Source organism: Seriola dumerili, unplaced genomic scaffold (assembly GCF_002260705.1).
Source record: "Seriola dumerili isolate Sdu_G_001 unplaced genomic scaffold, Sdu_1.0 BDQW01000056.1, whole genome shotgun sequence".
NCBI classification, from domain to species: Eukaryota; Metazoa; Chordata; class Actinopteri; order Carangiformes; family Carangidae; genus Seriola; species Seriola dumerili.
In genome coordinates this window covers 3986987-4006017 of record NW_019174311.1, presented here as the reverse complement: position 1 = coordinate 4006017, position 19031 = coordinate 3986987, and the positions used below count along the sequence as shown (strand labels likewise).

The window sequence follows — 19031 nt, the reverse complement described above, 5'->3', positions numbered from 1 at the left end:
TGGGATTCCCACTAGGATTCAGAATAAGGTTCTGTGATTGTGAACAATGTTTCACTGCAGAGCATGAGTTTGAAATGATTGGACCTAGCAGGTCAGTGGAGTTTAAGAGGTCAACAAGAAGAAATGACATTCTCACTGTATTTTTAGAGGGTTTCGAGCGCAGGTGACCCTCTGCTCAAAGGTGACAGTAGCTTATATTTATATCTGTCTTAAACACACACACACCTGTTGCACTTACCTGTTTCCTATTCTATTCTGTTCAATGGCAGAATGGGATTTAGCCAAAGTATGTTTGTTTTTTTTCCCTGACAAGGCAGAATATTTTAAGTATTTTAAGTATTTTATGCATTTTAATTTGCCAACCAAGTTTTGGTCCACATTTCATTGAAGTGAACGCTTTTCCAATGCTGCACCTGGTGGCTCTGAATCTGGGCGATATGTTGGTTTAGCTGCTGTGAGGTCATGAGTTTGGACCACCTGTGTTACACTCATCTCATTTTGTGATTAAAAAAACACACATCCCTTTTTAAAGCCATCAGCCAAGGGCCATAAGATACTGTGTTTGTTGAAACAAAGATCTGCAGCTTCCACCCTGTTTCCCACCTGAGTGTCATGGCACACTGCTCCTCTGAGGGCGTGTTGACTCCAGCCATCTGCTCGAGCTCTTTCTAGCTGTGATATCACTTTGACAGAAGCTTATTTCCACAATACACTCAGGATCAACATAACTGTCCACCTCCAGGATTCCCACTCCAGTGTTCCCGCAGAGTGAGATTTATTTCTTATATATGATACAGTACGTAGGCAAATTATATGGATACTGTGGGAAGAATTTCAGAAACATCCTGTATATCATTGTGTCCAACTTTTGACTCCTGCTACACAGTAAATCTAAAACTTACACTGACATTTGAAAAATAGTCTAATAGTTATGGTAATGATGCACATTCACCCAGAAAACTGATTATTATTGAAAAATAAAATCAAGTTAATATTTATGATGTTTCCCATCTTAAAGTCTGTGTAACAATTTGTTGTGATACAGTAAAATTTGACAGGTGCTGAAGAGACAAATCCGGGTGCTCTGGAAATGTCTTAAATCTATGCTGTGTGCAAATATAAACAGACCAAATGTTAGAAATGTAATTACTATTCATGAATCATTCGCACGAGTTTCCGCTCCATCCTCAAAATATCAAGCAAGGCCTGTTGCTGGCTGTCATAATAAACAGATTCTGGCTGTGCCATCAGGCCTCAAGTATGCATCATGTGGACTGAAATAAGCATGAGTGACTGCTGTTGCTGCAGGAACAGCATATAGTTAGACACTGTTTAGAGAAGCTCCAACTACAGCCATAACACAAGTGCTGCAGCCAACTGCCATGGTGTCTCAGACATGAAAGCTCAATAGGAATAGGAGTTCATAATACAAATGTATTTCTTTGTCTGATGTCATTATGGTAAAGTTTTGTCCTTTTTGACAATGAAAGGTTCTTTTTTTTCTTCTAGAGAGAAAAAACTTCCTCAATTTAATTCACCCAATGCTGGAGGACTTCAAAAAGCTGAAACCTAAAAGTGATAAAGTTCCTCCCTGAGGGGGTTGTGGGGGGAAACGAAAGATGCACAGCCAGCAGCAGCTCTGGCATTGATTAATGAAACAGACTCTGAGCTGTATCTATTACTATTCCTCTGTTTGTAAACCAAAAACATAAACCCTTCGATATGTTTGAATATTTCAATTTCAATATGAGACAGACTAATCTTAGTGTATTTGTGTGACTCGTGGTTATGGAAGGGATGAACTGTTGGGTCAAGTGCTTCACCAAACCTGACCATTAAAAAAGCAGGGTGAAGAATATTGTGACCCGCAGAGGGGCCGAGCTATGCGTGGACTTTGACCCCAGATAAATAATTGGAGCAGTGAAGCTGGTGCAGTGTCCTGCTGAATGCTGGGAATGCGTAGAATGACTCAGCAGGAGTTGGCAGTGCGGACATCCATCACACCACTACAACAGTGTGTCGGTAGCCTATAGGAACCTGACGCCTGCTCTTACATTGTTAACTGTTGGCTGGCTGTGCAGGCAGAGCAGACACCGCTGACTGCCAAGGGAATATCACTGACCTTTTCCTGCCCACGGGTCAAACCAAGCTGAGGTGAGCTGAGGGGGCAGAAGTAATTAGTGGAATTGGAAAAAAAACTTACTCCAGCCTCATAACCTGATCCCGATTCACCTGCTACCAACAGCAAAAATGAGCTGCGTGGCGAGCTGCATTACATTTTGATCAATATCTTGAATCACAATCTGTACAGATCCCACTCTGCTTGAACCCTTGAACCGAAACACCCCCCCACCCCCCATCCCCACCCCAAAAGAAAAAAAAGAAGAGGCTAACCACTCCACCTGTGCTTGAATACTTCCTTGCCCCAGGTTTGCTGTGTCAGCTGTTTTGGGATAATCTGCTTAAACAAAGATATATTTAGAAATATGCAAGCTCTAAGCACAATGCTAACTAAAATAATAAAGGTATTAAAGCATAGGTTCATATTATTTTTTAAATTAGACTTATAATAATCCTGACATGCCCACGTACACTGAGGGGTTACTGCTCGCTGTCGTTGTTCCTCCTGTCCATAATGCCTTCCTTTCAGTGTAAGAGATGTGGGACAAAGTCCTCAGAGTTCGTTCTGTGTTAAATGACTTGTGCTATGCTAAATGCTAATTATGAGGCTTCAGCACACTGAGTTAGACAAATCAAGCAGATATCTTCAAAAGATTCAGTCTTTTTAGAACCAAATTCCTGCTTTGTGTTACTATCCCTTGGCTGTGGCTCATAAGGAAACACTGTCTGTGGAAGCACAAAGAGAGAATCCACTTGATTTGACAATTAAAACGTCTGAAGCCTTGGCTGAACTGAACAATACATTTCTACACAAAAAAAGGACTCTGGATTTTGTCCTCCAACACTTAAATTAAAATCAGTTTAGGAAATGATCTCTTTGTGGCCAGTAAGGACAACAGGAGCAATTACAGACACCAATAACATTTTCAACATACATGTGGGTATGTCAGTGTTGTTTTAAAGCAGACTTTATAAAATGTGAGCCTATCCTTTAACAGTTGTTTTTGACTCAAATCAGGAGCTGAATAATTTTAGTCGTGCTTTAGTGGTTCTTATCTCCAAACACATTTGCAAATACTCAAATTGTCACAAACTAAAAGCCAGACAGTGATCCTGGTGTCTGTGTGTTCCCGGGGGAGTTACACTCATTTCACACATTGTAATCCAGCATCATAACAGTTGGGTTGTGGAATTGTGAGCATGTTGTGAACATCATGTTAGCACAACAAGGAAAAATCCATCCAAAACAAAACAAAACAAAACAAAACAAAACAAAACAAAACAAAACAAAACAAAACAAAACAAAACAAAACAAAACAAAACAAAACAAAACAAAACAAAACAAAACAAAACAAAACAAAACAAAACAAAACAAAACAAAACAAAACAAAACAAAACAAAACAAAACAAAACAAAACAAAACGGAGCAAATACATATATTACATTAATTGCTTTAAGATGTTGCAGCTGCACAATGTCAGTTTTCTTTCTTTGTTGTGGTTGTTGCTGTCGTTTGTTTGTTTGTTCAATTGTTTAAAAAAAAGTCATCATAAAACCACAAACAAGCATTTCCAGACTCATCATTTTACACTCCACTGACAATAGCTTCAAATTAAAAACTCTACCTTCACTGCCACTGACTGTAGCTATGGCTACTGCGTTCTTTCTATCCAACTACACATGCAGACGATGGACAAAAATAACAGAAGCACATGTACAAAACAATAACAGCAATAAAAATGACCACATACAAACTACAGCCTCCGATATTACTGCATCACAAAGCTTGTATTAATTGGACACATGTAATTGTGTTTTACAGATGTTGTATCAACCTCCTGTTGGTGTGTTACATGATATCACTGATTTAAAAAACACACTGTTATCTCTGCCTCCACTCTCCACATATACACAGTATTCCTTTTGAGCTCTTGCAGATATCATTATCCCTCTGTTTGCCCCACAGTTCAGGGTCATCTACAGAGCAGCGCCCTACAGTTTCTTGTTTGAAGCCCCTGAAGCATGATGGCTGTTTGCAGACACACAACCTGCACACCAGCCCTCTGGTTAAAGGACAGCCTCTCGAGCTGCTCATAACGACGCCCTGTATGACCTCCACGTAAGAATTTGCAAATGCATTTGTCAATACTAATTCCCGAAAGCTTTATTGGCATGAATGGAAGAGAACCGACACTGCCAAAGCATTTCAGTGCATCAATAGGCTGATGCTGATGCACAATAATGAACCAACTGGATCTTATGCAAGAGGTGTAATTGATGACTGACACAGCAGCAGCTCCAACCAGCAGCACCTGTTATCGCCAGACGTTGATGCAGACTTTAGTGACTGATGAATATTTTCCCAGCTGATTATCTGCAGGGTCAGCGTAAACCCCCACACCCAAAAGCAAACACACAAAAACTGTCATTTCTTTACTGAGGTGCTGTATAAACTGTGTATCTTCACGATTTGACGATACACACGCCCTTCGATCACGACACAGAGGAGGTGGGTCTGAGGTGTCACTGCGTATGCTTTCATCTGTCTGCAGGTGCTGTTGCCATGGCAACAATAGATGAAATTGTGAGTGAAATGAGTGAATCATGAGTTGACTCTCAGCTCACTCTCTGCCCTGAGATCAGGTCCTGACCTCCATGGGGGCCTCGAGAATAATGTGTCAAGGGAATGAGATTCTGCCCTGCACATGCACCATGCAGCTTTTTAACATCTACAGGCTCTCGGTTCGCTCTGTGACAACCGTATCCTCCGGCCCTCCACTTAAAATTAGAGAGCAGCTGTCCCTGGATTATCTTATCCTGAGACAGATTCCTAGAATACCCAGGACAGAATTATCCTGAGGGTGATACAGACAGGAGGAATGGAGCTGGGAGCCATTTTTGGGGGTGGGTGTTTGTAAATGCCTATTTTGAACTGCGCCAGTATCCTGGCAGTGGACAGGCATGAACGCTTGTTAGTTTCCTGTATGGATCTGCCAAACTGGGGGCAGTGTACCCCCGAGGTTAGAATTAGGGTCAAATCTGGGTCAGAGGTTAAAGGTTAGGGAATGGATGTTGTCAGTAAAGGTGTGCGTGGTTATGTATTTCCTTTTGTGTGTCAACATGTGAGCACTGTGTAATGAAATTTTAATCAGCAACCCAAAATCAAGTCTGTTTTTCTTCGTCCCTGCATAATCTGTGCATTCGTATTCATGCCACTGGGAGTGTAGCTGTATTTTTCTGTGTGTGTGTGTCCTCCTAGGTTTCTTAACAAAGCTCCAATGAGAGCTGTGACAGCCTATTTACAGTAGCGTCCCACAGGGCTGGGCTGGTGCTTCATGGAAAATATACCCAAACCTGTCGTGGGTGAAAACACACAGAGGGCTTTCCACAAACTGACATCCCTGAGCAGGAATCGCATCTAATCAAGAGGGCTTTTGCATTGTCTCCACAGTGAAATATGTGTTTTTGACCAAATTACATTCTTCATTCACACCTATAACTGCAGGGGTGTGCTCTTAAGGGGAAAAGAGATATCTCATTCATCTCAATCTGAGTTCCAACTGTACAAATATGGCAGCACGAGGACCACGCAGTGTTTAATGAGACTGCATGAGGCTGTCGTTAGTGTAGGGAGAGGTGCTGGATTATTGATGCCTCTGAGCTCCTCTGCTGGGCTCATTTCTGGCTGTCTCCTTGGGGAAGAGGCGCGCTCACTCACCTCCAGCCTGGGTGACAGCCGGGTATGAATTACCTTCCCCGTTCCCCCCCTGCTGACACTGCAGCTAGCGGCCAGCAGCCACGCATTTTAATATGGAGACAAGTCAGGGAGAAACAGAGGAGGGAGAAACGAGTGGGAGAGGAAAGATGAGAGTAAGTGTGTGTGTACGTGATCATAAATGTGTCTGTTTGTGCACGCATGCTGCTGTTGTGAGGGCTTTTGTGTTGGAGGAAGAAGATAAGTGTGATAAAGGGGAAGAAGGAGAGAGAGGAGAGGAGAGATCAGGCCGAGCGAGTTAAAAATCAATAATTAAAAGGTCATGTGGAAAGAGAGAGAGAGAGAGTGAGTGAGTGGGGGAGAGAGAGAGGGAGAGGGAGAAGGAGAGGGAGAGGGTGTTTCAACTAAATAATACCTTAATCCTCCATTAACATGCAGCAGCCAAAATCTCCTGCTTCCTCATCACGTGAGGTCACAGGAGATGCCGGCACTAATGCACCATGGGATTTATTCAGGCAAAACTTCTATCCTGCTCCATGAATACACACATACTGTATATGCTGAATTAGTTCTGAGTTGACCTGTGCCAGTAATGTACTATAACTGCTGTGTAATACATACTGGAGTGTGCCTCTGTCAGTTGATATGTGTATTTAATTATAGGTATCTGTAAAGCAGGATTTGTGTCATTCAACATGTTTCATCCATGCTGAACTTGATCATGTCTTCCAGTGTATTTATGGAACTACTTTTTTACTGATTAAAGGACATACAGGATGTAAACCCCATGAAAACTAACAATGAATCTGTCCTCAGTTCTTTCAGACTCCCTCAGCCTGTCTGTGGTTCTCAGCCCCAAGCACATTTGTTCCACTAAAGACATACATTTAAAAACAGGTCGCAAATATGTACTTTTGGGACTTCAGTAATTTTTCTAAAACAGCAGGGAATTGTGGGTCTTTTTTAGTAAACAATACTAAAGCAGGATTAAATAGTGAGTTTGATGGGGACTATTTTCAGCCACAGATTAATACACATCTGGTGCATTAACAGGGAAAGTTTACACTGTTGGTTTTGGTCTTTCCAGAGGATTTGTTGACAATGAGAAAAATATTAAATAACATCAGACTTATACGCCAATCACAGCAGTTCCACAAGAAAAAGTGTTGAATTTTTCTTTGCCTTGGAAATAGTAGATTGACACAGTTTTCATCAGAGGAAATGTTATGCTTTACTGTCAGTGAACACAGATTAAGAGTCCTAAAAGACTTTGAGTTGGAATAGTTTTTGTGTTTTGTCTGTTTTGTTTTTAAGAGTCTAACGAAATGTAAAACACATTTCTTTATTCAGCAAAATGAAGATAGTCGTAAGAATGATTAGCCTTCACATCACATCTTCAAATTGGCCTTGAAAAGATGGTTCCTCAGTCATACGTAGCCTGATTTATATCATGACAAGAGCTTGGATGTCTATGTCTCTGTCTAGTGTTACTGTCTCTGTTGTTTGGTGTATGTACATTCTGCACTTTTTTAATCAAAGGATAAATTCAATCAGCCTATCAAATATCCCATGGAGCATTGAATCTCCCAGTGTAATCAGTAAGTGCATCACCAGCTGTCTAACTTGGACAAGAGTCAGACTTTTGTAAGGAAAACACAGCTCAACAAAATCTCTAATGAATGAACGTAATTACTCAAATGGATGCATTAGGAGCAGCTTTTCACCTTCCTGAGCATCACACAGCGCTGATGTGTTGATTCTGATAAGCTGAGCCAGAGTCTTTTTTTATAAAGGGGCTAAAAGACCTCTAAAAATAATCCCACATGACAAGCCAGAAGATCATGTGTCGTGTTTTTACCAAAGATCAAAATCATTTCCGGTTTCTCTAGCTTAAAGTGGGTGAGGGAGATCATAAACAGATACCAAGTGTGACCAGGGGTATTACAATTGTTCCCCCGTCTGCAGCGCTGACCTGGACCTGTTAATAATCACTGATCTCGGTTAAAAGCAGGCTAACAACATAATTATGAGCAGCTAGGGAGCACGATACTAACGCTATAATGGGACCTGAGCCACAACAAGCTGACTGCAGAGACTCTGATATGTCTGTGTGATTTACTCCTTTAATGTCTCAACACCAGGTTCAAGTGTGTTTATGAGTCTGAACTCTCCAACAGGCCAGAGGTCAGTTTGCACTAACCTCCAGCTTAATATCACAGGAGGGGATCTGCTGCTATTTCGAGGAGGAAGAGAACAAATAACCATCACAAGATCCCTCTGCCCATTGTGAGGGCATTTGAGGAAAGTAGGAAATCTGGGCAAAAGTGTATTTAACTCTTACTTAAACATTTGAAAGACATTTGAAAGACAGAAAGGGGATATTTCTGAACTGGTTTGACCTGTATTTGATTTAGCTCAGATATTCATTTTGTTATCACATAATTTACCAGATTTTTGTTGTCTAGGCCGGTTCAGTGTGGGTCTGGGTCAGCGTGCTCCCAGATGCACCGCACACTCAGTCAGAGACGACGGAGCCACACACCGGCTCAAGGCCATTTTTAACCTCCTCCACTTTAATATCACCCACTCACCATATGAGCCTCCTTCAAGGATAATGAGGGAGCAGACTGCTCACATCCGCAGTCTGGACAGCAGGTTTTCCCATACACAAACATGATTTTAATCACAGACATCGACTTGGGGGTTGTTACAATGGGTGGGCAATGTGTCTTGGGTCTGTGTCTGTGTTATTAGCTTTATCCGGTGTGTGGGTGTTCACAACTTTTTTGGTGTGTCAAGTTTGTTCAATGAAAACAAGACAGAGATTTGCAGAGAGATGTGGGCCATTCTTTATTTTTTTGCCCACCCACTATTTTTTAGCTAATTCAACCATTTATCCATTCTTTTCAGCCAACTAACATTTATCCATTACCTATAGCTAACTAACCATATCCATTCAATTAGCTACCATTTATTCATACTTTAAGCTAACTAACCATATCCATTACATTTAGCTAACCATACTTTTCCCTATATATCACTTTTAGCTTACTAACTTTTATCCATTTTATCCTTTTAGTTGACTTAACAATTTATCTCAATAAATGGGTACATTTTTTTATTCTATTTTTTTTTATCAAATAGCGAGCTGAAGTATCCCCCTGGGATATAAGTAGCCTACCTACTTGGCAATCACTGATGTTTGTATAATTTTGTTGCTACTATTTCATTTACATTTGAACGCAACAACTTTACAATATCCAACATGTCTATATCATCAGCTGCTATTCCCAAGGCCCTAATTTTTAGTTTTCAAATTGGGAGTGTCCAAGGAGCCAAGAGACCCTATCACAGATGAATGATGGGACTCGCTGCGACAGCCATGTCAGTGTCCCCTCCCTAAGCTTTCTGAGGCAATAAAGCTGAGGAGGTGAGAGTTTGACACCAGTTTGACCCACAGTATGAACCCTCCGCACAGCATGTCAGAGGTGACCTTCTGTGGGGGTCAGGGGTCAAGGTCTTAAAACAAGAACATCAAAATCATGGCACCCACACTCCTGATGCCCATCTGGAGGAATCCACCACACATGAGTGGCAAATACAGATGTTTTGATTCATGAATTCTGATTTCATATTCTGTTTCAGACGCACATAATGAATGCAAATGAAATCAAACATGTCTGACATCAAATATCAGTGATAAAATTAAAATATGACTGTGATGAATATGGATGCTGATGAAGGTGCTGCCTGAAAGCTTAATCTGCAGGGCTGTTGAGCCCTATAGAGAGGACCGAAGTATTCTGTGAGGTTATCAAGCCTCCATCTGTCAGATTCCCACTCTTGCCATGTGTTTTTAGTATCCTGGCCTTACATCAGTAACAATGGGGCTTGAGAGACAGCTGAAATTGCTGCATGGCTGTTGACAACCAAGGGGCCGTAGAATACCCTCAGGCTACTTCACAAGCCATTGAGTGCCACAACATAAAAGTAAAGCTTTGGGTGAAAATGTATATTTCTTTCTTAGAAGGGGGGTTTGATGAGGAGTTTGTGATTTAGAGTGCATGGAGGAGGTATGAGATATAGATCACAGCTGTCTACATCAGAAAACATTTCTTCCAACAGCTTCTTTGTTCATAAACCAAAATAGACAACCAAGAATTCTACATAGCATCAATATAAAAATGAAACAAACAGGGAAAATAAATAGATTTCTTGTCTCCTGAGGTGAGCTGCAAAAACTTGCCTATTACACCAACAGGAATTATAATATAGGATCTGATGAATGAGAGTGGGATTAGTTTAAGAAAAGACAACAGACAGGGTGATTTCTGGACATTCATAGTTAGAGTGTGTGCAAATGGAGGACAAACGAAAGGTTGTAAGATAAATGAGAGCAACATAGGATAAGTTGTAAATGTTTCCTGTGGAGAATGTATGAATTAGAAAGCAAAGGCAGCTTTTAAAGGTGCGTAGCGTCAGTTCCCTGTGTGATATGTTGGCCAGACTGCTGCACATACAGACCCATTGGCTTTAAGATATTCCCGTGAAAGAACTTGATAACATCCAGAACTTCTAATGTGAGATTTAATTTCCCCCAGCCACGGATTTAAAAAAAAAAAAAATGTATTCATGAGCAAAGTCAAGGAGACACCCGTACTGAAGCAGAAAAAAGATTGAAGTCTCGCCATATATAAAATTAATCTTTCAAGAGAAATGCTCACTGAAAATTGAGGCTTATAAATTTATGAAGCGACACACATATTCAGGTTTCAAAGGATATATTTTTGATCATCAGATAAAGAAAGAGTGTGAATAAAAAATGAAGGCAAATCGGCATGCAGAGTTATAATCCACTGAAATAACTTTTCTGTGCTCATCCCTTAGGCTAATTAAATACTGGGACCCTTCCTCAAACATATGCAGCTCCTTTGTGAAAAAGATATCAATAAACAAATTATTTGGTCTGTACACATCATTAATGTAAAATTACATGTAAGAAAGTCATTATGAAAAGCTTTGGGTTCTCCAAACAATCACCTTCTGCACAATTATCTCTAGTAAAATCTGTGCCGATCATAGAAAAGAGGAATAGATAATGGAATTCCCACTTTTTCCCTCTTTTGGAAAAGGAAAACCAAAACCCTGCAGGGGCTAATGACACAAGCTGCAGTCTAGACATGAGACAGGAAAGAGAATACTGAGAAGCAGTGGCGTTTAATGGTCACAACCACTTTGATTCCCATGATAGCAAAGTCTTTTTCTTGCACCGTCTACTGCCAACCACCCACCATGACTGCAGCCTGCAGTAATGTCTCCAACAACGTGACTGAATATGTTCAACCCCCAGAGTATCCGCCCTCTGTCCACACTGGCAGAGTGTTATAACTGAGGCAGAAGGATGGAAACTGAGGTGGAAGGATTTTGAATAATGTGAGCAGCCATGAGGCATTCGTGACCTTTGACCATCCTAATAATGTGGTGTATCTAATCCCCAAATCCATGTCTGGGGGGGCTCGAGCTCACTCTCTGAGATGGATGGCAGGTTCTTTTTCATGCTGAGCAGCCATGAAACGGAGGACAACAGTGCTGTTAATATAGATAATCCATTGCCTGTTAACCTAACTCTGCTTCTGTCTTTCTATCTATGAATGAATTATGATTCTGTTCTGTTGTATAGAGGTGGAGGCAAAGATCTCAGAGACAGATGATTCAGAATCAGGGGGACAAAAAAAAGGAAAGTTATTCCATTGCTAAATACTCGGGGGGATAAGTCAAAGAATATATCTTTGTATTTTTGGGGTGGACCAACTCTTTATTATGTGCTATTCAGAGTGTTGTAACAATGTATAGCTCTCATGAACTTCTGCGGCTGTTTAGAAAAACCTCACTACAGTTTACAAACTATAAAGTACCTATGAAGTGAACGCCAATAAACCTGCGTTCACAACTGACACTAAACCATGGAAATCCCTAAAGAGTAGCAGTCACTCACAGCAGTGGGTGAAATGTCCTGGAGGAAGTAACACCTTTCTGATCATTCGTTGATGTTTCACACCTATCCACTGAGCCCTCCTATTGCCTGCCATTGTCCCCCAGAGGAATGATAATGGTCATTATGTCTCTTCCTCAGAGCGCTGGACATCTGTGAGGGAAGGAGGGACAGAGGGATGGAGGGAGGGAGGGAGGGAGGGAGGGAGGGGGAGCTTCCACTTTCTCTAGGGCCACTTCATGTGTTGCCAAACTGGAAACAAACAGGCACTGTGCTTCAGATCTGCTGCTGCCCTGATGCCCATAGACTGTCCCTGTTTATAGACCCATCACTTAATTGTGGCCTCACACAACTATGTCCTTTCTCTGCTGTTTCTCCCTGATAATTGCAGCTATTGAGACAGCACTGAGGGTTTTATTCTTGAAATATTTAGAAGGTTTTAAAGTTTTTTTTTTTTTATATGTTTTTTCTCATTTACACTTTTTATTTATTTATTTGTTTGGGAGAAAGCAAATTGTCAAATTCACAACACTGCTGTTGTTCTAGCATGGCACGCAAAATAAAGCTTGTGTAAGGCCTCATGTTCAGTTTCTATCAACAAACTCACAACAAGACTTCCCATTATGGACTGTTAACCTTTTCATGAAAGCCTCTCTGATTTGTAAGAAAACAGATTAAAATCACATGTGTCTGAATTTGCATGAGCAGCAGCCATATAAAGGTTCCTCAGCGATGTAGATGCTCATAAGTACTTTTCTGATTGCATTGCATCCTCTTCTCGTCAGGGGTGCTATCTATATCTGAGGGTGTTGATTAGACAGCGCCCCCCCCCCCCCCTTTTGCAATTCAAGGCCTTACTATTCTCACATTGCCAGGCACTTGTTGTCTGGTTGTTCTGCTGGGTGAGGATAGTGGTTAACTAATAAATGATCAACATGATGCTCATTTTCATTGAATGTTGTACAACTTGTTCAGTGTGAGAGATATTTCTGAAAGTCGCACTGTGGAATACACTCGGGGCACAATTAAAGCATAGCTGTACTTCAGATTTAAAATTCCCACCTCAGCTGTCTGGGCTAAAGGATTAAACAACTTTTTGGCTTCAGAGCAACATAAGCAGTTTCACACATTTTAGTTTGTCACATTCTGGTTGAGTCATGTTTTTGAAATATCCATTTTTACCATGCCTGGATTATGTAGCCAGGACCTCGGGGCAGCACGCTCTATGGGTCCCGTCTCTGCAGCGATACCCTCCACTGTGAGCCTCTGTACAGACATTTGAAATAACTGAGGGGACTGGCACCTAAACATCTCATTTCTGGCCTACAAATATTGATGACAGCCAACATGACCAGGGGAAAAACAAATTTACAATTAAATTGCATGCACACAGAAATCTTTGAGGGTCCTTGTCAGCCCCTAAGCTTCAGTGTTGTGTTTAATTGCACTTCACATTATGGTGATCACTACCATCATCACAAACCCCCCTCGTAGCACCAGAAGGCATTTGGCCCCCGCCCTCAGTCTTAGTTTTAGCCCTCTGTGCTAAACTAGCTGCATGCTCCCACAATAACAGTAGTGACGTCACTGGCCATCATTGGACACACGCTGCCTTCAGGTTCTCCTCCTAAGATCTGATTTCTGAGCACTTTACGTCGTTTATCCGACTGGAACTGCCTATGACTGGAAAGAAACAGGACAGAAACAGAGTAGATATTTTTGGTTGAGAGTTATAGAGATCAGGAGAGATGGACCTTTTTTTCAGTAGAATGAAAAAGAGAAGCTTTAGAGAACAAAAGTAACTTCAACACTTTAAATGCCCCGGAAAACCGGGTTCTTAATAAATACAGAGTTTTTGGTTTGGGTTAATTATCAGACTTTGTCAGGGATTTGTAATGGTTATGTCCTGGACTTATTTACATAATTGTCCCTGGTGTTTTCACAATCCACCAATTGGAAGAGTAAAAAGGATATTGAATTATATTTTTGTAAATGTGAATGCTTTTTCATTGTATGCACCTGTCATATACAAAATTCAGCAGGCATTGTAGTGTAATATGTGTCAGAGTAGGTAGACTTTTCTTCCCCAGTTGTTTCATGTCAGTGGAGCAAGCCTTTAAAACACAATACTGCAGACAGAAAATGTCAGACATGTTGTCTAACCCGGATTTGTTTATAGTCTGAGGAGAGAAATGGAACACAAGTCTTGTTTGATTGCTCAATTGACTAATTTATCAGTATGCGTATTATATGTTCACGTGCTAGTGTTTTAAAATCTTGTAATAGTGATATTTTGCTTGCTTGCAGCAGCAGTGTTCATTTGAAATCACACTGGGAACAAGAATTGGAGCAAACAAATCTAACCTCCCATTCAGTCAGATTAACATACAAGGGGGAAAAATGAGCTGCTGAGCCCTGATTAGCCAACCATGTCTCCTTGTCTTTGTGTAATATGTACGCTACAGTTTTTCTTTGCTGTTGTACCACATAGCCACAGGTGTGTGTGAGATGTGTGGTAATTAGACTGAAAATAATGAAGGTCTCTGAACTCACATTTTGACATTGGACACAGACTGGTAGCAAAGCTGCTTTTATCATATCAGTTATTTTAGTGTGCACATTTCCCTCAAAATTAACATTAGAACCAGTAGCTTTTTAGTATTCTGGTGCCCCAGGGCAGTTGCCAGGTTTGTCCAGTTTTCACAGTTTTGCTCCCATGCAGGAACTTTTACTTATAATGCGATTGTGTTGAGAATCATTTGTTGGTTTGAAATAACAAAAATCTCGAGTTCTGACTCTTTCATTAGAGCTTTGTAGGTTTAATCAGCATCTGACACATTCTAGTTGCTAGCTAAGTAAACATTTACGGTCGCCTTCTTTTGTGTTTATGTTGTGATTTGGTGGTTAGATATTGCATAAACACCTGTCATATGGGACGCAAGACTGCATGCTGAGAAAGGACCTCTATGTTTCAGTGCGTTTGGAACGTGTTTTAAAACGGTCCGACAGCGCTTGAACGCAGCAAGCTGCAAAACTGCGAGAGGAGCGGTGATTGAAGGGGAGAGTAGAGCGGCGGCGGCGACGACGGCCATCTTAGAGCTACCGTGGTAACCGACACTCATCTTCTGGATTTTATTTTTCTTGTTAGAGCAACACTCCACCTGACTGACGAGGGAAGAAGAAGGTTGTCTTTTACTTCGTCGCGGTTGAACTCGAAGTCGGGATGCGGTTCCGAGGGAATAAACGATTTGCATCCGCTGTCGGACTGGTCCTCGGACTATTATGTGCGGTGGAGGCAGCTAAAGGTAACTAAGCTGGGATTTATATCCCGTTGTGTTTTGTCTGTCTGTGCGTGTCAGACAGGTTTCTTCGTGGCTTGGAAACATTGCTGCTGAAAGTTAACGGTTCCTCGGAGCTTTCAGGTTGTTTCCAGACGTTGAAGGTTCAAACAAACGTTAACCAGGCTGTGCGGTCCAGAGGGATGCGTGTTCAGTAACCTGTTCAGGGATGGTCAGCTCTGGAGCCGCAGCGGAGGGATGACGCGAAGTATCCCGCCGGCAGCAAGTGCATCCTACGATTAGTGTGTCCATTTTAACCTCACACAACCCCAAACCACACATTATATTATATACTACCGTAATTGCCTATGTGTAAGATGTTATTCTAATACCTGCTGTAGAGTAGAGACTTTGGAGATAATATCAAGGCCACGAAACGACCCCCTTCTGTCATCTGCATTCAGTCTATTTTTAGGTGCTGGTCTCTTCTTGTCGCTTCTTAACTCGTTTTTTAAAGATGAAAAATATTTTTCACCCTATGCAGAGTTTTTGAGATTTTTTTATTTTTATTTAACTTGCCTATGTTCGGTACTCTCTGTACTCATCTCAATTTTTAAATATACTTGAGTATATTTGAAATAAGGCGACTGATGATATGTTTATTTACCCCCTTTTTTTTTTTTTTTTTAAAGATCCAGTGTTATTAAACCTCGCAGGTTTATTCCCCCATTAGTAGGCCTAATGCTTGGTTTGGCAACGTTGTGGTCGCACCAGGATGGAGCTTGGTTGGCTACGCATTGCAGATCCTCTTCACATGCTCCTGTTTTGTCGGTGGATTTAAAAATTCATGTGCTGTGATCACAGGCTGAAGTAAAAAGCCCTTCGGTAGGTCTGGACCTACTTAAGACCAGAGACTATATATAAGAACTGAAAGTGCAACTGGCTCTTCATTTACAATGTCACGGATGGACACTGAGGAGAAACATGTCTTTATTTGCTGCAGGGCGGTCCACCTCCCTCCTTACAGCAGCTCACTGATCAGACATGGACTCCCTCATTGCATGAATTTACACACTGTGTTTTAACGTTAAATTCAATCTACTGACTCCGCAGTGTGAGCTTCCTGTTTCAGGGTGTGTAAGGGCAGGTGCATATTAGTCAGTAGCCATATCAGCATGTCTCCACCGCTGGAGACCAGTGTGTGTTGTTTTTCTCTTAATGTTACACCCATTTTATGCTCCATGAACAAAACAAAGAATATGAAAGGGACACTGGGTCCCATAAAAGTCTGCACACCAGCTTCTAATACAGCCATATTTTTTCCTGTTGCCATGTCAAACAGCTGAGAATGCACAGCACCAGAGGACTACCATTTGTAAAGCAGTAACTTAATTTCTTTTTACATCAATCAAAAGGAAAAGGCCCGTAGCAGATAGTCCTGGGTAGTGTGTGAATGTGGCTTTTTGTGTCGTAGCCAAGTGTGTGTTTGTAAAGTGCACCTGCTGACTTTCCTGCTCTTATCAGCAAAGCAAGGCTGTGAAATCACCATGAGGGCTTATCTTTTATTAACCAAAGGTCACTTGCTTATTTGAGCCACCTCCTGTCACCTGCAGTCCAGATTTGCCTGTTGTTGATTCTTCTTCAATAACAGCCACCTTGCAGTGCACGAGGAAGCAAATACTCCTCAGGTTTTTCCTGAATCCTCTGGTTTAGATGTCTGCAGATGATTAGATGTTATCACTACAGAAACAGATTGAGCATGAGGAAGGGATGTTGTGGTCCTCACCCATTTGCCTACACAAACATTGTCATGACTGATGACATGGCTACAACAAGCCTTGAACAATCTGATAAAAATAGAGGTTTGAGGTGTATCAACACATTACCTACACTATATGATTCATTACACTGCCAGCAAGGAAATGTCAGTGCGTGTGAAACTGGGGCAAACATGGATCGTCCGTGGCAGGCCTGTTGAAGCTTCAACACATTTTAGGCTTTTAACTCTTTGGTGTTGCTGCCCACTGCTGTAAATGCTGTTTTTAATAGACACTTCTGGAGTTTCACATCATGGTGTTTGTCACTTGTTTTCAAAGTCTCGCCCCATGTGATCTGTTTCTTATTCTGTTACCATGAGCAGCTGCTGCGTGTCCCCATGTTCTAGACTCAAACGTTCGGTCTGCCGAGACGCATGAGCCTCTCCTGTGCACACACAGCCAGACAAAGGAGAAGCTGGCTGATGGGAAGTTTCTTGGCTCATTCATCATGGAATTAAGTAATTCTAGTTGAACAAATTGGATGCCCTGCTTTGTGTGCTGCTGAGTTAACATATGCGCCCTCCTCACATGGCTGGGATAAAGTACGTGTTACAGATCAGGTGAAAGTGTTTCCTCCCAGGCCTCCTTCCTGCATTCATTGGCGATGCCTGCAATTGATCACTGAAAATTGCACGTCAGTTAATATATCAGATCAATATTTTTCTTTTTAGAACATAATTTATTGGCCTGTCATGCGGTGCACCCCTGAGGTTCCTCCTCGATTTCAACTACATTAAATCATATTATTCTGTTTATATTCTGTTTATTTGATGTTTTTATAGCCTGAGTTAAGATATCCAGGAAAGTATTTACACATTTTCTTTGTTCATACAAATGTTCTATATAATTTTCTTATGTCTTTACTGGGAAAAAAAGGATTTAAATCATGAAGTTTCAAAATAGCATCAGGTGATATTTTTTGTATTAACTAATTCATTAATTGACTAATAATTTCAGCCATAGTCTTCACCGGCTTTCACGCCCTTACAAGTGGTCATCAGCAACTTCACTTTAAAAACAATATTGATATTGTCCTTCAAAAACCAATATTGGTTGAAACCTTTTGCCTGACTTAAGAAATTCATCCCAAATAGATCTATTGATTAAAGGATCCAAGAAACTAAAATATAGGATGACTGCCATCATTGACCTGGTCCACTCTGGGGAAATATATATGCTCACAGTTTGTTTTTTCTGTTGATTTAAGCCCATTTTAAGCCCTCAGACTACCAACAATCTGTGTGACATATGTCATCCTGCTATGTCATGGCAAACAGAAACTATGTGGATGCACACAGCTGACAATGACTACATTGTTCTCCTCTCCCATGCAGCTCTAGTAACACTGGTGTATGCCATCATTCAGTCAGTTTACAGACTTGTTTTTACTCAGAAATTACATCATTAACTGTCAACAGGGGGATGGCTAATGGCCAACAATGTGATAATACTGGGAAAGAAGTGAATCAGTTCAGTTTCATTTTGAGCATGTCAGGTCTTTATCAGCTGGTAAAACACAAAATAAAATGTCAGCTGTTGTCAGTGCGTCACTGTAGGTGGTTTTGATTGATACAATCCATTTCATTTGAAGTTAGTGAGATGTTCCTCGTATTCCACAGTGTCTAACTCCATCAAGTCATTGAACACAAGCCTTTGCTGAAACTTCATCGTCCAAAAAATATGCCATTTTAATTCTGATTGGTTGACGGCAACCAAGAATACCTAAATCCTGCATGAGAATATTAGGGCTTTGTGTGAGGATGAATTTTACAAAATTTCTAATTGGTCGCACTGACTGAGCCACTGAGTCATGAACATTTATTATGTTACTAAAGTACAAACTATTGGCAAACGTCATGAGATTTTGCAGGAATGTTGAGAGTTCAGTAGTTATGGCAGTCAGTGTCAAATAGGCCATGCCAACAAGATATTGGTAGTCAATTATAGGAAAACAGAATGGAATAACAAAGAACAAATTAATACAATTTTATCAGCCTCTACATAATATGCAGTATATTTTTAGATGATTGGATGAAATTTGTAGGAAGAATGGTTAAAAAGATTTTACAGAAAATTGTAAAATGGTGGAAAATATGTCAAGCACAAGG

At 41.0% G+C, this 19031-nt stretch overlaps 1 protein-coding gene across 4 annotated transcripts in view; it reads left to right on the top strand.

Annotated features, from left to right (window-relative positions):
* The first annotated feature begins 14884 nt into the window (after window positions 1-14884).
* The window catches only part of clstn1 (calsyntenin 1), a 37475-nt gene continuing 33328 nt past the window's right edge, over window positions 14885-19031 (top strand). For all 4 annotated transcript variants that reach the window (XM_022741624.1, XM_022741622.1, XM_022741623.1 and 1 more), the window contains exon 1: window positions 14885-15133. In XM_022741624.1, the coding sequence (XP_022597345.1) occupies window positions 15052-15133 (82 nt within the window). In that variant the 5' untranslated portion in view covers window positions 14885-15051. The remainder of the gene's footprint in view (window positions 15134-19031) is intronic.